At 46.6% G+C, this 24,244-nt stretch overlaps 1 protein-coding gene across 2 annotated transcripts in view; it reads left to right on the top strand.

Moving 5' to 3' along the window:
- LOC141048820 (vitellogenin-1-like) overlaps nucleotides 1–24,244 on the top strand; it is a 132,762-nt gene that overhangs the window by 5,402 nt on the left and 103,116 nt on the right. For both annotated transcript variants that reach the window (XM_073544865.1, XM_073544864.1), the window contains exons 3-7: nucleotides 740–891; nucleotides 8,685–8,936; nucleotides 21,077–21,238; nucleotides 21,342–21,490; nucleotides 24,054–24,207. In XM_073544865.1, the coding sequence (XP_073400966.1) occupies nucleotides 740–891; nucleotides 8,685–8,936; nucleotides 21,077–21,238; nucleotides 21,342–21,490; nucleotides 24,054–24,207 (869 nt within the window). The remainder of the gene's footprint in view (nucleotides 1–739; nucleotides 892–8,684; nucleotides 8,937–21,076; nucleotides 21,239–21,341; nucleotides 21,491–24,053; nucleotides 24,208–24,244) is intronic.

Here is a 24,244-nt window from a genome sequence, read left to right as displayed (position 1 = left end):
GTAGGCGTGGTTGTGGGTGGGCTGTAGGCATGGCTGTGGGTGGGCTGTAAGCATGGCTGTGGGTCGGCTATGGGTGGAGCTGTGGGTGGGGCTGTTGATGGAGCTGTGGGTGGGCTATAGGCGTGGTTGTGGGTGGGCTGTAGGCGTGACTGTGGGTGGCCTATAGGTGGGGCTGTGAGTGGGCTGTAGGCGTGGATGTGAGTGGGCTGTAGGCATGGCAGTGGGTGGGCTGTGGGTGGGGCTTTATGTGGTGCCCTGCTGACCTATTCATCAGTATGGCTTCTGACAGGTCTGATCCCTCACGGACTCGCCCCCTATTTTACATACTGAATACAATATGCTTTAAAAAAAAAAGTCACACTCAGCACCGCAGCATGATCGTATCTGTAATATCTGTGTAATTATTTTATTTGGTGATATACATGTATTCAGAAAAAAATATTCTCTTTTAAAATGGCGTCAGCCGCGCCTGCGCAGCAACATCTATTTTTTCCCCTCTAGCAAAATGTCCAGGTTTTCTGTGAATGTAAAGAAAAAATTTCCAGTTCACTCAAATCGAGATGAAAAGTATATTAAAGACTTTCATAATGCTTCATCATCAGCAACGAATAGACTTTAATTGAATGAAGCATAAAATCCCTTTAACCCTGAAGTATGATTGGGGCGTCAGGTGATATTTTTGCAGAGATCTTGACTGATGAAGGCTCCCATGAAAGGTAGAATTTGTTTTCTTCTTCAGAGTTGGAGTTTGCCAGCAGTAAGACGTATATTTATGACTACGAGGGTCTGGTCTTGAGTGGTCTCCAGGAACAAGGCTTTGCAAAGTCAGGAGTGAAGCTGAACTGCCGAGCGGAGATCAGCGGGGCGACCCCCAGGCTCCGATTCCTTAAGGTAAAGAAAAGAAAAACACAAGTTTCTCATTTTGCTCAACTATGCGAGAAGAGAAAACTTTAATTTTCTGCTTTGCTTGCCTGAGCAGGATGCAATTACATCTATTATTTTAGGAAGTGCTCTTGATGCAATTTCAAACATATGCCAGATAGTTATCAACCAGTCATGGACTTAAAGGATTTGTTCTGCTTTCTGCTCGGCAACACAAAGGAAAATAATTTCAACTGAACAACAAACCTTTATTGGATCAATGCAATCGCCGAGAAACTGAACAGCAGACTATAATTTCATCATTTATTATTCAATCATCTGCTGTCACGGCTCCGGACCGTAATTGCAATGCTGGAATCTGAACTTATGCACAAAGTGCAAAAAGTGTGTGCCGACGTGTGTAATTATATGCGTGTGTATAGATGTCTGTGCACATGACTGTGTATGTTTACTTTATGTGTCTGTGTATATTTTTGTATATATGTGTGTATGTATATACTGTATGTGCATGTATGTGTGCATACTCTATGTATCTGTGTGCATCTTTGTGTATGCCTGTATGTGTGTTCATGTGATACAGTGTGTGCATGCCTGAGTATACAGGTATGTGTGCATGCTGTATATATATGTACGTTTGTGTGCATGTATATATGTATATGTATGCGAATGTCTGTGTTGCCACACATTTTCCATTGCTTCAATGCGGCATATTTTTTTTTTAGGCTACGTTCCCACATTGAGCTTTGGATGTTGCAGATTTTCTGCAGCCATTAAGTAAAATGCACAACATACCGAAAACTGATTGTGGGAACATAACCTTGAAAAGGTTATCCTTTTTATTAAGTACTTCCACCCAGCAGACACTGATGACCTTTCCTCATGACAGACCATGAATGTAAAGGCAGTGGATGACCTCTTTCAGGTGCAGTTTGATCTTTAAGGGTTGCTCTGGTGCTGCCATATTTCCATCATACAATGCACTTGTGTTGATGACGTCCAGTCGACAGGTGACCGTCATAGTATGTGTGACAGGTGACCGCCATAGTATGTGTGACAGGTGACCGCCATAGTATGTGTGACAGGTGCCCGCCATAGTATATGTGACTGGTGCCCGCCATAGTATGTGTGACAGGTGCCCGCCATAGTATGTGTGACAGGTGACCGCCATAGTATATGTGACAGGTGCTCGCCATAGTATGTGTGACAGGTGCCCGCCATAGTATGTGTGACAGGTGCCCACCATAGTATGTGTGACAGGTGCTCACCATAGTATGTGTGACAGGTGCCCGTCATAGTATGTGTGACAGGTGCCCGCGATAGTATGTGTGACAGGTGCCCATCATAGTATGTGTGACAGGTGCCCGCCATAGTATGTGTGGCAGGTGCTCGTCATAGTATGCGTGACAGGTGCCCGCCATAGTATGTGTGACAGGTGCTCGTCATAGTATGTGTGACAGGTGCCCGTCATAGTATGTGTGACAGGTGCCCGTCATAGTATGTGTGACAGGTGCCCGCCATAGTATGTGTGACAGGTGCCCGTCATAGTATGTGTGACAGGTGACCGCCATAGTATGTGTGACAGGTGACCGCCATAGTATATGTGACAGGTGCCCGTCATAGTATGTGTGACAGGTACCCGTCATAGTATGTGTGACAGGTGCCCGTCATAGTATGTGTGACAGGTGCCAGCCATAGTAAGTGTGACAGGTGACCGCCATAGTATATGTGACAGGTGCCCGTCATAGTATGTGTGACAGGTGACCACCATAGTATGTTTGACAGGTGCCCGCCATAGTATGTGTGACAGGTGCCCGCCATAGTATGTGTGACAGGTGCCCCCCATAGTATGTGTGACAGGTGCCTGCCATAGTAAGTGTGACAGGTGCCCGTCATAGTATATGTGACAGGTACCCGGCATAGTATGTGTGACAGGTGCCCCCCATAGTATGTGTGACAGGTGCCCCCCATAGTATGTGTGACAGGTGCCTGCCATAGTAAGTGTGACAGGTGCCCGTCATAGTATGTGTGACAGGTACCCGGCATAGTATGTGTGACAGGTGCCCCCCATAGTATGTGTGACAGGTGCCCCCCATAGTATGTGTGACAGATGCCCGTCATAGCATGTGTGACAGGTGCCCACCATAGAATGTGTGACAGGTGCCCCCCATAGTATGTGTGACAGGTGCCTGCCATAGTATGTGTGACAGGTGCCCCCCATAGTATGTGTGACAGGTGCCCCCCATAGTATGTGTGACAGATGCCCATCATAGTATGTGTGACAGGTGCCCGTCATAGTATTCATAGTATGTGTGACAGGTGCCCGCCATAGCATGTGTGACAGGTGCCCCCCATAGTATGTGTGACAGGTGCCCGCCATAATATATGTGACAGATGCCCGTCATAGTATGTGTGACAGGTGCCCCCCATAGTATGTGTGACAGGTGCCCCCCATAGTATGTGTGACAGATGCCCGCCATAGTATGTGTGACAGGTTCCCACCATAGTATGTGTGACAGGTGCCCGCCATAGTATATGTGACAGGTGCCCGCCATAGTATGTGTGACAGGTGCCCGCCATAGCATGTGTGACAGGTGCCCCCCATAGTATGTGTGACAGGTGCCCGCCATAATATATGTGACAGATGCCCGTCATAGTATGTGTGACAGGTGCCCCCCATAGTATGTGTGACAGGTGCCCCCCATAGTATGTGTGACAGATGCCCGCCATAGTATGTGTGACAGGTTCCCACCATAGTATGTGTGACAGGTGCCCGCCATAGTATATGTGACAGGTGACCGCCATAGTATGTGTGACAGGTGCCCGCCATAGTATGTGTGACTGATGCCCGCCATAGTATGTGTGACAGGTGCCCGCCATAGTATGTGTGACAGGTGCCCGCCATAGTATTTCTGACAGGTGCCCGCTAGAGCATGTGACAGGTGCCCACCATAGCATGTGTGACTGGTGCCCGCCATAGTATGTGTGACAGATGCCCGTCATATTATGTGTGACTGGTGCCCGCTATAGTATGTGTGACTGTTGCCCGCCATAGTATGTGTGACAGGTGCCCACCATAGTATGTGTGACAGGTGCCCCCCATAGTATGTGTGACAGATGCCCGTCATAGTATGTGTGACAGGTGCCCGCCATAGCATGTGTGACAGGTGCCCCCCATAGTATGTGTGACAGGTGCCTGCCATAGTATGTGTGACAGGTACCCGGCATAGTATGTGTGACAGGTGCCCCCCATAGTATGTGTGACAGATGCCCGTCATAGTATGTGTGACAGGTGCCCGCCATAGCATGTGTGACAGGTGCCCCCCATAGTATGTGTGACAGGTGCCCGCCATAATATATGTGACAGATGCCCGTCATAGTATGTGTGACAGGTGCCCCCCATAGTATGTGTGACAGATGCCCGCCATAGTATGTGTGACAGGTGCCCACCATAGTATGTGTGACAGGTGCCCACCATAGTATGTGTGACAGGTGCCCGCCATAGTATATGTGACAGGTGCCCGCCATAGTATGTGTGACAGGTGCCCGCCATAGTATGTGTGACTGGTGCCCGCCATAGTATGTGTGACAGGTGCCCGCCATAGTATGTGTGACAGGTGCCCGCCATAGTATTTCTGACAGGTGCCCGCTAGAGCATGTGACAGGTGCCCACCATAGCATGTGTGACTGGTGCCCGCCATAGTATGTGTGACAGGTGCCCGTCATATTATGTGTGACTGGTGCCCGCTATAGTATGTGTGACTGTTGCCCGCCATAGTATGTGTAACAGGTGAACCGCTATAGTAAATGTGACTGGTGCCCGCCATAGTATGTGTGATAGGTGCCCGCCATAGTATGTGTGATAGGTGCCCGCCATAGTATGTGTGACAGGTGCCCGCCATAGTATGTGTGACAGGTGAACCGCTATAGTAAATGTGACAGGTTCCCGCCATAGTATGTGTGACTGGTGCCTGCCATAGTATGTGTGACAGGTGCCCGCTATAGCAAATGTGACAGGTGCCCGCCATAGTATGTGTGACTGGTGCCCGCTATAGTATGTGTGACAGGTGCCCGCCATAGTATATGTGACAGGTGCCCGCCATAGTATGTGTGACTGGTGCCCGCCATAGTATGTGTGACAGGTGCCCGCCATAGTATGTGTGACAGGTGCCCGCCATAGTATGTGTGACTGGTGCCCGCCATAGTATGTGTAACTGGTGCTCGCCATAGTATGTGTGACTGGTGCCCGCCATAGTATATGTGACAGGTGCCCGCCATAGTATGTGTGACTGGTGCCCGCCATAGTATGTGTGACAGGTGCTCGCCATAGTATGTGTGACAGGTGCCCGCCATAGTATGTGTGACTGGTGCCCGCCATAGTATGTGTGACAGGTGCTCGCCATAGTATGTGTGACAGGTGCCCGCCATAGTATGTGTGACTGGTGCCCGCCATAGTATGTGTGACAGGTGCCCGCCATAGTATGTGTGACAGGTGCCCGCCATAGTATGTGTAACTGGTGCCCGCCATAGTATGTGTGACTGGTGCCCGCCATAGTATGTGTAACTGGTGCCCGCCATAGTATGTGTGACAGGTGCCCGCCATAGTATGTGTGACAGGTGCCCACCATAGTGTGTGTGACAGGTGCCCGCCATAGTATATGTGACAGGTGCCCGGCATAGTATATGTGACAGGTGCTCGCCATAGTATGTGTGACAGGTGCCCGCCATAGTATGTGTGACTGGTGCTCGCCATAGTATGTGTGACAGGTGCCCGCCATAGTATATGTGACAGGTGCTCGCCATAGTATGTGTGACAGGTGCCCGCCATAGTATATGTGACAGGTGCCCGGCATAGTATATGTGACAGGTGCTCGCCATAGTATGTGTGACAGGTGCCCGCCATAGTATATGTGACAGGTGCCCGTCATAGTATGTGTGACAGGTGCTCGTCATAGTATGTGTGACAGGTGCCCTCCATAGTATGTGTGACAGGTGCCCGCCATAGTATGTGTGACAGGTGCCCGTCATAGTATGTGTGACTGGTGCCCGCCATAGTATGTGTGCGTTCAGCAGTCTCTGCACCTTTTCTGCGCATTAGACCAGACTGCTCCCATGATACCTGCCATCCTCATCCTATCAGATAAATATCAATGGCGCGTAAACGTCATCCACAGTATGGACGTGCGCTGCCCCCAAACATTTCTGTAATTTTCTTTATGAAATGTCAGGATTTCATCATTTTGAGAATCACTGTCTTTCTGAGCAAAAGCAATAAATCATCAGCCGTGATCCATTCCCCCATATACATTTCTGGATGCAGTGACTGTGAGGGAGGGACAGGACCTGAATAACCGCAATATTTCCTCCCCCTACAGAAAACTGTACTTTTCTTTCTGGCATACCTGCATCTCCAATATTCAACTTCCTCTGGGCACGTCGCAGGCAATGACGGTCCCTCTTTCAGGCAACCCCCAGGAACGGAGACACAGTCCAGGATAACTTTAGCACTTTCTTTACTGAGTTCTTCACACGTTACATCCACAGTTGGCACATCATGATATTCACTTGTTTCCTCATCTTTCCCTTTCTGGCTGTCACTTCTGTGCAGTACACGCCCGGACCGCACCATCCTAGACTGCTCCCCAGCTCCTTCCCGGCCTGACCTCGCCATGATAACATTTCCTTCTGCTTGTTTCGCCCCAGACTTGAAGTCATCAGTCACCAAGTTTGGTTGCCTCTAGTAAAGCATCCGGCCCTTCTGTACCAAACTCGTCAAAGCTCCAACTTCCTTCATCTCAGCTGTCCAACCGACTCCTGCCCTAAAAGCATCCGCCCAGGCGATAAGTCGCCACATCTTTCCTTTCCCGTACTGGCCTACTGCTATGACACACAGTGGCCATGGGTAACATGGGCTGCAGCGCTTAAACGTTGCATGGCTGCCAAGCTGTCCAGGCCTATAGCCCATGTGGACACTAGGGCACCCTTGCCTCGTCTGCCCTAACTTCCTGCGTGCTCCCCTCTTACTATCCGGCAGCCCCTCCTACAATTAACCCTCTATAAACATCCTATCAGCTATACCAATAAGGCCCACTAGTATGCCCCCCCATCTAGTGGCCTGCAACAGAACTACACTTACCCATAACTATGTAAACTATATACTAAAGTGGCCTCCTCTAATGTCCCCCCAAAAGGATGCACTGACTTACCCTAACTGTACAGAAATATTAATCACACATATTACACCAAAGGAACATAAGGCAATATAAAACAGTCCTCTACAGAACGGTAACACAGATACACTTGTGGCAATACCATAAACGTCAAGCGATAATACATATTCCTATTTAGCAGTACCGCAGGCGTTTGTCATAAACATTATCAATTAGCAATATGTACATATTAACATTCGAAGGGGCAATCCAAGGAAGGGAAGCAAGAAAGACATCATATCTCACTCCCTTACATCACCACTAGGGGGAGTTTACTGCAAGCTATTTTATTCCAGTACTGCCTGTACACTGTATGCAGTAGGCTCATAAGCTCCACCTAGTGGTGGATGGAAGAATACAGAATTTTATCATTTAACTTTATTGTTCTAGAAAGGATTTGCTACTTTTTATCAGAAAAAGAAACACTGACCGCTATAAAGGTACATTTAACATTATTCACTCTTAATTAGTCTGAAAAACATATATGTCTGTTTTTAAGATTTTGTACAAAATTAGGAAAGCATAACTGCTTCCTTCTAAAAATGGCACCATACCTGTCCACAGGATATGTCTGTTATTGCAGCTCAACTGCACTGAAATTAAAGGGTCCCAGGGTCTTTGACAGCACATTGATGACCTAGTCTTAAGATAGGTGGACAAACTCCGATCAGTAGGGGTGCAATATCTGACAACTCCATGATCAGCTGTTTCTAGCTCCCATTGCAGCCCACAGTACACAGGGAACAGCATAGAGCCATGCACCGTGTAGTGGTCATTCTGGGGTACTGCAGCTCAGATCATATTAAGTTCTGTAGGAACCGAGCTGTAGTACCGAGAATGGCCAGTATACAGTAGATGGCGCTGTTCTGTTCCAGCTTAGTTCATTGCGTACAGTTGGCAGCAGTAGGGGCTTAAGCTGATCGATGGGGGTCAGAGGTCAGATGATGGCCCCCCACTGATCTGAAATTAATGACAATTCCCAAGGAGAGATCAGCCATATTAATGTCTTTGACAGACCCTTTAATGAAGCTAAGCTGCAATACCACACATAACCTGTGGACAAGTGTGGCACTGTTCTTAGGGGGAAAAAATGACCATTTTTTTCAATTCCTTGTCCCTCTGGTAAACTTGTGCATACCATTAGTAAGGATTGAAAGCATATAACACAAATACAAAGGCAAATTCTGTTCTGCCAGGAACCTCGCAGAGTAAAAATGTGTAAAGTATTAAGGCTGAATGACTTCATGTTACCTGGCCACCAGTTTTCCTAGTAATGATCCCAGCTCTCTGTTGTTCTCTGCTCTCCAACATGCGGATCCTGAGCAGAGCAGGTTTCCTCGAGCCCAGGGGGACGGCTTGATATATGGCGCTGTCTATCAACATTTACTAGGTGGAAAACACTTCCAGATTTCTAAAAACAAAATAATTCCTACATTGGGAATTCACTTTAACCCAACGTCGGATTTCAACCAATTTTTTTTTTTTTTTTATAACATCAGATCTAAATAATTTAAAAAGGTGATTGTTTTTGTTGTTGTTTTTTAAATGACTTTTTCATTTTTTTTTTACAATTTTATTTATTTTATTTATTTTTAGATTCATAAAATTGAAATTCAGGAATATAATGGAATCTGGCCGACAGATAAGTTCACGAGTTCCAGTAAACTCACTAGATTATTGGAAAAACAGCTGGACAAGCCAATTAAGTTTGAGTACAACCGCGGTCAGGTCGGCGATCTGCTCATACCGGACGGATTATCGGAGACTACCGTTAATATTCTGAGGGGTATTGTGAACATTCTGCAGCTCACCATCAGGAAAACCCACGACACCTACATATTGCAAGAGGTCAGTTCATAAGTGCATTGATATATTTTGCTTTTTTTAGGTTTTCTTTTTTTTTTACATTTTTTTTTTCGGGGGGGGGGGGGGAACAAGCAGCGCTAATAAGTAAAAGCTGGAGTAAAGGGAAAATTTGGTGGACTCGATGCTTAGAGGGGGATGTATCACCAGAAAATAACCGATTGTCTAAATCAGGCTTTTTATTACATGTACTTTTAATACAAATTTGGCAATTTTTTTTAATATCATGATCTGTATTAATAAAAATAAACTTAGAAACCTTGCAATGTTCACAATGGCCACCAGGGATTTTTATACTCAGAATTCCTGTTGTTTCAGGAAGAATTTTCAGTAAAACATTATCATCAGAGGCAGCATTGTAAAAACAGATAACATCTCTATATACAGCTGATAATACAAAATCACAATAGGTGATGTCACAGCTCACCTCCTCCTGTACAATGACTGATAACACCTCTATATACAGCTGATAACACAGGCTTCACCATTCACAATAGGTGATGTTACAGCTCACCTCCTCCTCCTGTACAATGACTGATAACACCTCTATATACAGTAGATAACACAGGATCCACCATTCATAATAGGTGATGTCACAGCTCACCTCCTCCTCCTGCACAATGACTGATAACACCTCCATATACAGTAGGTAACACAGGATCCACCATTCACATTAGGTGATGTCACAGCTCACCTACACCCCCTTCCTTCACAATGACCTTTGCACATCCTCATTAGATGCTTCAATACAAAAGATCAGGTCCGAGTCTCTTCATTGTTGCTAATGTACATGTGGATTTCCTGAAACAACAGGAAGTTATGGTCTACAATAGGCCCAGTGGCCAATGTGAAAATTGCAAGGTTATTTTTAACACAAATTGTAATATGGAAAAAATAAAAGCGTTGCCCAAATAAAAAATATATATCATATTACACATACATTACAGAAATTACACATTTCTTTAACTTTGAAGATTCTGGACCTCAATACAACATGTGCATCAGACCTCCGCCGATCCTGAGTTATCAGTAAGGCTGGCCTCTGCTTATGAGGCAGAGGGGGGAATGTAGAGGAGATTTTACAAGGACGGGCAGCCATATTGGTTCTTCCCTTCACATTTCTCAATTAATGAGACGTCCAAACACTATTTTTATTCAAATCTTGTCGTAAACAGCCGAAATACCTTTCCTCCCATCCTGATGTCTCCTAGGTTTCCCTCTGTCTTTGCTCGTTCTGCTCCAGCAATGTGATGTCGTCAACACTGCAGCCAATCAATAGTCTCAGAGGTGACAAGTCAACCGTAGTGATGAGTGGGAGTGCTCGCTCCTCGGGTGTTCGGGCGAGCACCCGCGATACTCGGTACCCAAGCACCCAATGCAAACTGGAGCAGCGAGTTCTTCCGCTCACCACTGGTCAACACCACCAGGTCACTGCCGTCCTTTGTGACACGTCATTGCTGGAGCAGAAGAGGAGACATTAGCTGGTCACACATAGGTGTGAGAGTGGCACGGGATCGATAACAATAGTTTTTTTTCCATTTTCTTAAGATAAAAAGAAAAGATCGTTAAACGTTTTTCAGAATATTTGGGCTCGTTGACATTTCTTTCACACAGCTGCAAGTTCAGAGCTCAGCAAGTTCAGAGCTCAGCGGGTTCAGAGCTCAGCAGGTTCAGAGCTCAGCGGGTTCAGAGCTCAGCAAGTTCAGAGCTCAGCAAGTTCAGAGCTCAGCAAGTTCAGAGCTCAGCAAGTTCAGAGCTCAGCAAGTTCAGAGCTCAGCGGGTTCAGAGCTCAGCAAGTTCAGAGCTCAGCAAGTTCAGAGCTCAGCAAGTTCAGAGCTCAGCAAGTTCAGAGCTCAGCGGGTTCAGAGCTCAGCAAGTTCAGAGCTCAGCAAGTTCAGAGCTCAGCGGGTTCAGAGCTCAGCAAGTTCAGAGCTCAGCGGGTTCAGAGCTCAGCGGGTTTTCCCCATGAAGCTGATTTTTTGCCTTTTTGCTATTAACTATCTGACGTAACTTTGACAGTGGTTGTAGCTTTTTATGCACTAAAATAAATACAAGTTTTAAAAAAAAAACCTTTTTAAATAAAAGCAACAGCAAACGCTCTGACACCATTGCATTCAGAGTCTATGTTGATCATTACACGCCAGAACAACTATGGCTGCCTTATATCATATATATCTACACTAGCGGCACAGCCACACGGCCATATAAAGATGGATCGAGTGCAAGGACTGGTCGGCAGCTCTCCCCACCCAAGCATGACAGCGTCATGTATCTCTATGCAGCCACGCTCAGGTCGGGAGAGTTGCTGACCAGTCCGTGCGTTCTGTCCCGATTTTGGCCCAATTTATACAGCTATCTGACTGCACTCTACATCACAGAAGGATTGCCACATTTACAAAACCCTTTATCAAATGTCCCATTAAGGAATTATTGCTAAATAGCTCAGGACCCCCATTCAGTATTCCCATTCAGAATTCCAATTCAGGACCCCCATCTTTGTTCCACAGCCCAGATCAGCGCTATAGGGTGTAGGGAGGACTCGGCGTACCCATGTATTATATGGACAGCCTGCTGTTTTCTGTTGCTGTTGTGTAATTCTTCACTTCTCCTGTGGAGGCGCTGCAGAGAATTTGAACACTTACTCCCAGACTGACCACAAATTGATGCTAATCACTGGGGGTCTCAGCACCAGGACATGCTGCGATTAGATTATTTTTGATAGATTGTTCTAAGAAAAGACCTTAAAGGGGTTATTTTCTATGAATACCTTGTGTAAAGGGGACAATCCCTTTAAATACAAAGTCGTCAATCATCCGTGAAGATAGTGGCCACCTTCAGAACTTGACTCGCTTGTGGAACAGCAAAGCTGATTGAGCCCCTTGGGAAGCAGTTGTGGTGCACCATATGGGGTCATTATGAGGAGCTGGGGGGGGAACACATGTTGGTTAATGAGGGTGAGAATATGCCGCTGTGAATGTAGGAACCTTTGCCGCAAGAAAACATTGACACATAAGCGAGACAGTTCTCCATAAAGAAGGATTTGTGACTGCTCCGAGACAGATGTTATCAGCAGAATGTGAATGATTGGCGGAAAAGAAAAAAAAAAGCTTCGTCTTGTGAGGCTGAAATATGTTAATAAGAATCGGTCTTGTAAATCGGGGAATGATCTTTACATCAGCGTAAGGCGGGAGAGGAACACCTTTGAGATGGATGACTCTGAGGCGAGAGCAGAGGTCCATCCTCGAGATTCCGGGCAAGGAGCTTTCATCCGCAGCACAAGAAAGTCTTATTGGTAAGAATGGGGTCATCATAGGTCAGAGGAACCTGGAGAGATGATGAATGGAAGGAGAGGAACAGAAAAGGCGAGGTTCACCCATTGTGCGTGGTGCAATATGTATATGTACAGATGCTCTTGACGAGACCATTGTTATTCCGAGGAGACGCGATCGCGGGAGCAGGTCCTGATCATTGGCTCCTTTCATGACTACAGAGAGAGCAAGGTAATAAAATACAAGGCACAAGTTTCAATTCTTGGCCACAGGAACATGTTTCTTTTAGACTAAAGACCATCACTGGCGCATACTGACATATCGGAATAAAGGGGCATTGACGAGGTGGCGTGATGTGCTAAGACAACAGGAGCTGGAAATGAGCAAAACCGGTCCAAGTCGCTCACAATTTTGCACAAAAAATTGGAATCCCGAAACCATATTTTTTTTGTGATTTCAATTTAGTGGAATCAAGCAAAATAGCAGCCGACCGGACATAATTTGATTCACTTTAGAGCCAAAAAACCCATCATAATCAGTTTGTCCGTCACCTGTTCTGGTGTCATGGTTGTCTACCCGGTCTTCCAGTGGCTCGCTTTCCCCCTCTGGCTCTGGTCTTCTCTTCTGTCCTGATTCTTCAGCTCCCCTTTCTCAGCCTGAGCCTTAAGTGGCATTATGGAATTTTAGGGCGAGACACGACATTGCTCTGGAGGCACCAAAGAGTGAAGAAGACCGAAGACATAAGAGAAGACTGGAGACGGAAGGAGGAAGCGAGCAGCAGATGACCGGACGGTCAGCTGCGGCATCAGGACAAGTGAGGGGGCGTAGTGCGAGTACAGTTTTATTTTTTGACCCTTCCTTTTTTTCTGCTCTGAAGTTTGGAGACAACTCAGAGAATAAGTAACAGTTCTTACCAGCAATTTACCGCTCAAATTCGAGCAATTAGTGCAAATCAAATTCTTACACATTCATCTCTTATCGACTCTTGTCTAAACCAAACTTCATGGTCTGTTAAAACCTGATCAACACCAGTCTACCAAAGCACCTGGCAGCACACATAGGTAGATACTGTATGTATCCAAAACTTTTCTCGGAATGTCGCTTGGTCCTCAGACCACATATGAACCTCCATAGTCAATGTTGAGACAAGGTGGAATGTAATCTATGGGCTAGAATAGTTATTTCCACCCAAATTTCATTAAGGACTCTAATTTCCCATGCTACATCTTGGATACATTATCTCAACATGATACCAAACTTTCAGATTACTTTAATGCAGATCACAACCGCTGGGTGGCCACATATAGGCACTTACAGCATAAGTATCTCCTGATAGAGCATCACAAATTCATGTTTCAACGTTGATAATTTCAGGCCACTCATTACAGGATACGTCAAGCCAAGAAGAAAAGTGAGGAAGATGCAGGATACATTTGTAGATGATGCTAAAGGGTAGGAAAATAGAATTGAAAGTGGCTGGCTAGCAATGGCTTGTGGGGACATGCCCATTGTGTTGAGCACCATGGATGGTTGGAATAAATCACTTTGCCTTAGCTCAGTGATTTATGGTTAAACACTTTCCTTGTTCTTCCATCTCCAGTACAGACGCTTTGATCCTGCGCTTTTAGACAAGATCTGCTTCTTCTTGGCTGACAGAAAATTACTACATGGCTCCCAAACTCTACAACGTCTCTTTCAGATTCACAAGACTCCGGCTTCTTTCCACGTTGTTCATTTTCACACGGTTCTCTCACATGGCTTCTCAGGCTCCTAGTAGCGGCATTTACCAGGCCTCACAATGGCTGCTTTATTTTTAAGACCCCCAACGCAAACAGTCTCCGTCACACTCGTCCACCAAACAATTATCAATGCTGAATGATATCTCCTCCTGAGAACCTTGTTAGCAGGCGGTGACACCATTGCCGGTTGCCAGCAGGTTATACTTCTCCATTGGGATCATGCTCATACGTAAACCATACTTCCATGGTGAAGTGAGTACTTTGTTAGGGGGAGTTTTTGTCTGCCAGAAAAAAAAACTTTTTGAGAAAAATTCCAATATTTTTGGATGATTATTATCAGAAGAGTTGACCGGTAGAAGCAAATAATGATTAACCAAGCAACATATCATCATGCATAGAGGTACAGTATATTCTGAGATACTTCATGAATCTCTCCTCTTCGTAATTACAGACGGCTTTGTGTTCGGTTAAGATCTCACTAACATTGTGTTCCCTCACTAATAAAAGATGGAGAACCGCATTGAAAAGTTCACAAGGACACCACAATGAGATGCGCCGTAGATGGCTGAATAAAGCGTTTTGTGTTCTGGTCCTTAAAAGTAACAAAATAGAATTGAGATATTGTAAATGAAGTATAATACGTGGACAAAAGAAGTAAAAAAAGAACTACAAAGACGCCATGACGCTAGAAAGAGATTGTAGCACAAATACAGGTGGGAGATATCAACGCAGAAACCTTGATCTGGTGCAGTGAATGGTGGACGTGACCACACTCATTTATGCAACCAAGCTATGTCCGTAATCATGAACGATTGGGAGTTTGGAAAAAAGAAACTTGTCTTTCCCGCAACGCCAAGCATTGCAACATGTAGGCAGCTAAGGGGGCAAATGTGGCGTGTGGTCCAAAGGAATAGTGAATGAAGCAGGAGGAGACACATCACCTGTCCAGACATGGTGGAGGGAGCCCAGTCCGGAGACTCATTGGTGATGATCTGGACAGTGTTTGCTGCTCTCTGCTGAGTTGGAGTGCTCTGCTATGGAATAATAGACCGGATCATCTGTGCACCGATCACACTGCTCTTCATGGAGGACTGAGAAAAACTCATAAGAAAAAAGGGCAAATTTACCAAATTTTCAAGTCAAGTATTTGGGAGACGAAACCACCTGGTGCTCCTCCAACAATTTTTGACAGTAGCCACATCCCTTTACACTGAAGCCACATCCCTTCCTGTCAACTCCCTGCCTCTCCATGCCTACCTCCCTGCCTCTCCACGCCTCACTCCCTGCCTCTCCATACCTCGCACCCTGCCTCTCCACATTTCTCTCCCTTCCTCTCCACGCTTTTCTCCCTGCCTCTCCACGCCTCTCTCCCTGCCTCTCCATGCCTCCTTCCCTGCCTCTCCACACCCCTCACTCCCTGCCTCTCCACACCCCTCACTCCCTGCGTCTCCATGCCTCCCTCCCTGCCTCTCCACGCCTTACTCCCTGACTCTCCACGCCTCACTCCCTGCCTCTCCACGCTTCACTCCCTTCCTCTCCATGCCTCCCGCCCTGCCTCTCCACACCCCTCACTCCCTGCCTCTCCACGCTTCGCTCCCTACCTCTCCATGCCTCCCTCCCTGCCTCTCCACGCCTCACTCCCTGCCTCTCCATACCTCGTATCCTGCCTCTCCACATTTCTCTCCCTTCCTCTCCACGCTTTTCTCCCTGCCTCTCCATGCCTCACTCCCTGCCTCTCCATGCCTCCCTCCCTGCCTCTCCACACCCCTCACTCCCTGCCTCTCCACGCTTCACTCCCTACCTCTCTATGCCTCCCTCCCTGCCTCTCCACGCCTCACTCCCTGCCTCTCCATGCCTCCCTCCCTGCCTCTCCATGCCTCCCTCCCTGCCTCTCCACGCCTCACTCCCTGCCTCTCCACGCTTCACTCCCTTCCTCTCCATGCCTCCCTCCTTGCCTCTCCACACCCCTCACTCCCTGCCTCTCCACGCTTCACTCCCTACCTCTCCATGCCTCCCTCCCTGCCTCTCCATGCCTCACTTCCTGCCTCTCCACGCCTCACTCCCTGCCTCTCCATGCCTCGCACCCTGCCTCTTCACATTTCTCTCCCTTCCTCTCCACGCTTTTCTCCCTGCCTCTCCACGCCTTGCTCCCTGCCTCTCTCCCTTCCTCTCTATGCTTTGCTCCCTGCCTCTCCACGCTTCACTCCATACCTCTCCATGCCTCCCTCCCTGCCTCTCCATGCCTCGCACCCTGCCTCTCCACATTTCTCTCCCTTCCTCCGCACGCTTTTCTCCCTTCCTCTCCACGCTTTTCTCCCTGCCTCTCCACGCCTTGCTCCCTGCCTCTCCACGCCTCTCTCCCTTCCTCTCCATGCTTTGCTCCCTGCCTCTCCATGCCTCGCTCCCTGCCTCTCCATGCCTCGCTCACCGCCTCTCCATGCCTCGCTCACCGCCTCTCCACGCCTCGCTCCCTGCCTCTCCACGCCTCTCTCCCTTCATCTCCATGCTTTGCTCCCTGCCTCTCCACGCCTCTCCCTTCCTCTCCACGCCTAACTCCCTGCCTCTCCACACCTCGCTCCCTGCCTCTCCACGCCTCGCTTCCTGCCTCTCCACGCCTCACTCCCTGCCTCTCCACGCCTCTCTCCCTGCCTCTCCACACCTCGCTACCTTCCTCTCCACACTTTGGTCCCTGCCTCCCCACGCCTCGGTCCCTGCCTCTCAACGCCTCACTCCCTGCCTCTCCACGATTTGGTCCCTACCTCTCCATGCCTCGCTCTCATCTACCCAGATAAAGAAATCCATAGACTAAAGTTCTGACAACTCACTATAACACATTCTAAAGTTGTATAAACAAAAAGTTTTTGAACTCTTGAATTTGGAAGCTTCATCACCTTGTGACATATTATTAGGATTTGTTACTATTTTGGTTCTGTTTTATTTTTTTAGCTACTTTGTTGTTTATTTTTGTTTTCAGCTCTGACTTTCACGCTTCCATGAAGGTGAAATGACTTATTAGAATAGTAAATCTGAGTCCATTCCGGGGCTTCCTATCCTCACTTGTTAGACGATCAGCTCTCTGAATGCAGTTCCCGGGTTCCAGTACTGATCCGGTCTGTCTGGTACCGTGACACCAGCGCATGTAGTTAACGGACGGATACTGGAACTTTTTGTATTATTAGTTTATTAGCAAACAGCCCACAGCTTCACAAAGTCTCGGAATTCAGACAAAGGGGACTCAATATTCTATCCAATGTTCAAGGATATCCTGTGCTTTATCCCCGGTGGGGAGGCCCAGTTATCACAGCCCCATTGAAATTGCACTTGCCAGGGGCTCTGGCTTCCAGGCCTAAGGCGAAATTCTCCAGTCCTGTCCACACTGATGATCCGCTAGAGCTGCTTTTTCATGAACAATAAAGAATTTGGTATTCTGCGGGGACGCCGGGGTCACTTCAGACCGATAACCTTGGCTGGAAAGTTTATTAACTCTTGAATTTCCAAACTGCGTCGCCCACATTTTCAGACATTATTAGGGTTACACTATTTTGGGTTTGTTTTTTCTTATTGCAGCTTCCATCTTAACTATGAACTTCACTTTTAAACTGTGTTCCAAATTATTATGCAAAAAGAGTTTAGGAGTGATAAGGTTAGAATTTTTTTGTTTGTCATTTAAACTCATTGATGGTGATGTGTGTCAGGGCTCTTTACATCACTGAAAGCAATTGCAGATACCTGTGCAGATTAGTTTGGCAGTTGTGTCCAAATAAAGGCAAGACTACTTAAGAAGGCTGTTCCAAATTATTAAGCAGCCGACATTTTTTGCCAAAATGGGAAAGAAAAAGGATGTGTCGGCTGCTGAAAAGCAACAAATTGTGGAGTATTTAGGTCAAGGCATGACTACAATCATCATTGCCAAGACACTTCATCGTGATCATCGCACAATCAAGAAGTATGTCGCTGATTCCCAGCACACACGTGTGCGCTGATAAGGAAAAATTGAGGACTCTTTCCAACAGGCAATTGCGTCAGGTTAAAAGAGCAGCTGCAAAAATGCCTTGTCATAGCGGCAGACAAGTGTTTGAAGCTGCTGGTGCCTCCAACGTCCCCCGAACAACAAGATGCAGGGTCCTTCAGAGGTTTGCAGCTGTGCGTAAGCCGTCCTGTCCACCACCTCTATCCACTGCACACAAGCAGAAACGGCTCCAGTGGCCAAACGAGACATGAAGACTGATGAGTGCCGTGCAACGCTCGATGGTCCAGATGGATGGAGTGGAGGATGGCTGGTTGATGGACACCCCATGAAAACACGGCTAAGGCGCCAACAAGGAGGAGGTGGAGTAATGTTTTGGGCTGGAATCATGGGGAGAGAGATTGTCGGCCCCTTTAGGATCCCTGAAGGGGTAAAGATGAACTCCATAATCTATGTGGAGTTTCTAAAACAGCACTTCTGCCATGGTTCAAGAGGAAGAACCGTGCTTTCCGCAGCAAGATCATTGTCATGCCTGATAACGCACCGTCTCATGCTGCAAATAACACATCTGCATCTCTGGCTGCTATGGGCATAAAAGAGGAGCCCACCACCTGCGTGCATCTTCTCCTCCACCCGGATCCATCACCATAACTGCATCCTTCACCATAGTGCAGCCTTGGAGCAGAGTCCACCACCAGTTGCAGCTGTCCAGTAACAGAGTCCCAAAGATGAGTTCTGCTTCTGCCAAAACGTCCAGCATGCTTGAGTCCAACTCTCAGCAACCAAGTCCCGCATGCTGAGTGCAACTCTCTCCATAGTCGCCACTCCACCAAGCTATGCAAGCACTTCCTGCCAACACCATAAACTGTGACTCCACCACGCCATGCCAGCCCTTCTTGCAGACCACCTAGCTGCCACTCGTCCCCTCTGGCTGGGCTGCACAGGACTCATGTTCAGCTCCTTCCTCCCCCAGGCTTACTTGCCAAATGAACACACAATATCACCAACAGTGATTGAACCCACCTGGCTCCCTTTTATAGAGCCTAACACCTGATTTGTAATTAAGTGCACATTAAACCAAAGAAACTAATGTGCACTACCACTCACCACCACCGGGGCAACTTAGAATGAACGACACCACGTGAAATAATTCTAATGGCCACCGGGGGCAATCAACCCACTTTGGCACCAAGCCAGAGGAAAAAAAAAGTTCACTTATCCATTTAAACTGTCAGATCCACGCTGGATCATGACACAATACAACTGAAGCACAAACCATCCAAAAGCTGACAAATTCAATGGACGAGAGAGTTCAGAAGCTTCTTTCCAACAAGGGATCCTATGTGCAAATGTAACATCACCGAGAAGAAAGTTTTGACTTGAAAACTGTTTGATTTCATTCTGTAATAAGCTGATAATGCTTATCATTCCACAATTCACCATTTTTTTGTTCAAAATAAAAATAAAAAGATTGAAAACTCTGCTGTGCATAATAATTTGGAACATGCATTTTCAGTGTTTCTTATTTTTACAAATATACTGTTTTCATAGGCAGTTTGTTCAAAAACATTGCAATTATACTAGAATATTAGACGACTGGAAAATAACAATGACTGCAATTCATAGAGGTAATTTAGAGAAAATAGGAGGAAATATTTTTTGCATAATAATTTGGAACACGGTGTATATTAAGGTTAAATGGCTTTATTATGTAAAACAAGGATCATTTATTGTTGTTCTACGGATACATGACGATTCTGTAACGGTAAATCTCCTACAAGTTGTGGGACCGGCGCCATTGAGCGCCATCACGTGACTATATTAGAGCTGGGTAGAGACGAGCGAACCCCAACTTAAAAGTGCGGGGTTCATACCGGACGGGTACTGCCCGGTGCTAAATACCGAACGTGAACTTCTCTGTTGTGGAGAGAGACTTTCTCTACAGATCCAAAGTTCAGGACTACAGTTTGGGTTGGGTACCAGAACCCGAACTTCACAGATCCACTCCTCTCTACAGCTGGGATTTGAATGTGATTCGGTGCTCTCTGATAAGCCAGTGAGATCTATCGGTCTCCCCCAGATTCAGTAACCCGCCGGCCCCCACTATAATCTTCCCCAGGTAGGTCACAACATATAACATTTGGTATTATTCTAACACACAATTCACTGCTTCTTCATGAAGAACGACTTGTGAATTCAGGTAACGAATCTGACTGGCACGTGTATTACACTGCTCATCTCCAGCTCTGACTCATTAACCTGCATGGGAGACGGTGGGGAGAATATGTGACCTGTGCAGGGGTGACTGAGCCGGGTAGAGGGAGCAGGAGCAAGTTGTATTCTGAGAGGAGGATCCTGTGTTATCCACTGTATATAGAGGTGTTATCAGTCATTATACAGGAGGGGGAGGAGGTGAGCTGTGACATCACCTATTGAGAATGATGGATCCTGTGTTATCTACTGTATATAAAGGTGTTAACAGTCATTGTACAGGAGGGGAGGAGGTGAGCTGTGACATCACATATTGTGAATATTGGATCTTGTGTTATCTACTGTATATAGAGGTGTTATTAGTAATTGTACAGGAGGGGAGCTGTGATACCACCTGTGCTGAATGGTGGATCCTGTGTTATCTGCTGTATATAGAGGTGTTATCAGTCATTATACAGGAGGAGGAAGAGGTGAGTTGTGACATCACCTGTTGTGAATGGTGGAACCTATTAGCTGTCATTGTTATCTTGCCTGCGATGATAATGAAATCCATGGAAAGACGTGATCTCTAGGGAACACGAAATCGCAGTTTATTATGAGACTTGGTGGCCGGAGAGAAAACGTCAATATTTCAGCATTTTTCACAATATACATAATGATAAGAAAAATTATAAAAAACACAAAACAATTAAAATATATTGAACATGAAAACTTGATTTAAACAATGGGATATTTTTTTTTATTGCCTTAAATATTTTTTCACATGAATTAATATACAACTTGTCAATTCCTAATTAACCAGTTAATCTAATTGACAGTGATTCTCATGGCCGTCACATGCTCATGGTTCGGGGGACGCTACATTGACGACGTCTTTGATGTGCAGGACATTTGTAGTGTCGTTGTGCCATTGATGTCCTTTATTCCTTCCTCCGGCAGAACGGCATCGGAGGCTTCTGCTATAACAACTACTTGATTCAAGAAGACCAAAGAGCGAACCGACTACTGATCACCAAATCCACAGACCTGAATGCCTGCGAGCAGCGGGAGCTGAGGGTTGTCGGCGACGCTTATTTCCACTCTTGTCCCAGCTGCAGGCAGGTAGGATCCGGGGATCCGGGTGGTTCCTTGTAACATTTCTCTTGTATTTTTTCTACTTTTGTTATTTTTTAATGACATTTGCATTTTCACCTTTTTCCTTGAGAGAAACAAAAATTCCCGAGCGGCAGCTACCTATCACTATAAGGTGAAGGGTACGGAGACAGGCGGCCGTTTACTGGAGGCGGAGGTGCGAGAAGTCCACCAGTTCACGCCATTTAACGAAATTGAGGGCTCCTTGGTGTTTGAAGCGAGGTACGGTCTGTAGTCTGTTACATCCCGGTAATGATGGTCCCCAGATCTGCTGCTTTTGGGGGACATAGGAGACGCTTTTTCACCCCAAAGTGTAGGGTAAGACAGCCCGCCATTTTAGTGTCCTCTGGCCAGCTTGGTCTGGCTGCTCTGACCCCCAATGATCAGTGGTTATCACTGGTCAAAGCAGTGTTTGGACCTTCACGGAGGTCACTAAGCGCCTTACCCACTAAGCAAGCGGGTGGCCATTATGGTGCTGGGATATTCCTGATGTTTTTATACCCCAAGACCCAACAGTGCAGATCAGGGGTGGACATACTGTTGTGCACACTTTGCGGCTGCTCACGGGTCTTACCGTTAAGGGGGCCCATTTCTACCTCTAAAGCAGGCGATATGGTGCGTTAAGAGGAGTCATTGGACTGCAATGGGCCCATACATTGTCCTGGCACCGGGGCTTCTTCTGTAAGTGTCCGCTCTTGCTGCAGATAATATAGGGAGGGTGGCTCTGCACAGAAAATGAATACCAAATAATGGGGCAGATGGGATCAACCCAGGGTGTCCCCTTCCCTCCAGAGGCCTCATTTTAGCAACATGATCTACGTACAAAGCAAAACATTGTGCCGGATCCGGGTCCTGTGGTCATATCGGTAGTCCATGGCTGCAAACCTTCTCCTACCTGCCACCAATTCCATCTCCTCAGTGTCACACTGTCACACCGCGTGTCACACTGTCGCACCGTCTTGTGGGATGCAGGCCTAGTATCTCGGAGGGTGGTTCAGTCACGGTGACTCCGTTGGCTCTAACAATCCCAAGGTTAGGCCTGTTTGACACTTCAGTTTTTTGTTTCAGTTAAAATCCGCCAAAAAGGCGGAAAGTGGATCCGTTCCTAACTGATGTGAACGGATGCCACCGGATCCCTTTTTTTTGACGGATCCGCCGAATGAAGAGTTTTAAAGGAACCGCTGCCCGGGAAAAGGGGGGAGAGAGAGAGAATATTTTTGGTCTGTCCGCCAGAAATGATTTCAGGGTTAAATTTCCTCCTGACTTCATTCCTCCGGGCATGCGCTGTATAAATATGCGGATCCTGCAGTAAAAAAAAAGTTACATGGTCCGTCCAGGCATCTCGGCGGACGCAAAAAAATTGACGGATCCGCAAAAAAAAGGATAGCCATCCGTCAAGATCCGCCGGTAATGCAAGTCAATGGGGGAAAAAAACGGATCCGCCAAAAAAAATGGCGGATCCGTTTTTTTGCAAAAACGGCGGATTTTGACTGATGATCAAAAACGGAAGTGTGAAACAGGCCTTAGGTGGCAATTATAAAAGGGGGAGTTTACGGATATATGAGACTGAGGGTTAAGTTGATGCCTGCAAGGTATGAGGCCGCGGAGGAAAGAAGCATACACCAGGGGTCCTGTGCAAACTTGAAAGATGAATTTTACTGAAGGCTTGAAATAATTTTTATGTTTTTCCATAAAACAGTCATGGATAACAGATACAATTTTCCTTAAACATTGTGTTAGTCAAACCCTTTTCTCGTTTCCAGCCTTGGGAGGATAGCAGTAACTTTTCATATAACTCATTGTGCTGTGTGAAGGGGGAGGATTAGCTGACCTTAATCGGATCGGAGTATCCGGATAATCTGCAGCTCTGCAGCTCCTTCGCTTGTCTCAGCACTTTGTTGCTGTAAACACGGGGCACTCCAAGAAAAAGGTGCTTTTTATTACCCACTTGTCCTAGACGAGGAGCCTCAATTTCCTGCCTCCTCTCACCACCAAGACCGCACGTAACCACACGTTTTCAGTCTCCCCCACCACCTTCAACTGCCACTTATTTTCCAGTCAGAAAAACAAGTTGTAATGCCAAACTAAGGCAGAAGAGGGCAGCATAGTACTACAAGTTGTAATACCAAAACAAGTCAGGAGAGGGCAGCATAATAAGTAATTTACCTCCTCCCAAGGCAAAACAGAAAACCGTTGACACAAATGCAATCATATATTAGTAATGGTTTTTCTGGTCACTACAACACCGCACCGACGACATCATGCCAGACATTATAGCAGAGGAGCCAGAGATGGGAGGAGGCTCTCAGGACTCTATGGTCCACCAGCGGGTCCCGCAGATCTCTTATTATTCCTCTCTAGTGTGCGCTCTATCATTGCTGTATGCAGTGACCAGAAGTGGCCGAGGTTACGGAAGCACATTGACATTCGGAATATCCCTTTAATACCATGTAGTTTGCTGAACACGAATCAATAGTAAATGAGTAAATCAGCTTCGAGACCAACCACAAAGTATAAATTCAAGCAAAAAATATCCAAGTGCCCGTATTTTACTTTAACCCAGTTTAGCAAAATCTAAGCTTAATTCTGCGTGAAGCTCTTTGGATAAATCCTGCCCCAGATCGCAACGAAGAATAGAGCGCACACCTATATTTAAATGGAAACTACAGAGTCTGCAACAAAGAATCCAATCCACCACTGTGCAGCCGAGGAGCTCGCTTTATTCAAGGTGTACAAATTCCCATATAATGCCGCACATGATTCATATCATTGTTACCGTTCGCAGGCAGAGACTTGTGTTACAAGCAGTTCAAGAGCAGATTCATTCGACCCCGGAGAATAATGACTATATTACCAAAGAGTCGCTGCGCTATCACTTTGAGAGGAAACTGATTCAAACTCCTATTCACTTGTTAAGAACAAAAAACCCAGAGAGCCAGGTACGTGACTGCCGGGAGATTGTGACGCCGCTTGTGT

Source organism: Dendrobates tinctorius, unplaced genomic scaffold, assembly GCF_039654945.1.
Source record: "Dendrobates tinctorius isolate UK_male_01 unplaced genomic scaffold, ASM3965494v1 ptg000138l, whole genome shotgun sequence".
In the NCBI taxonomy this organism is placed as follows: Eukaryota; Metazoa; Chordata; class Amphibia; order Anura; family Dendrobatidae; genus Dendrobates; species Dendrobates tinctorius.
This window is presented reverse-complemented; position numbering and strand designations above follow the sequence as displayed.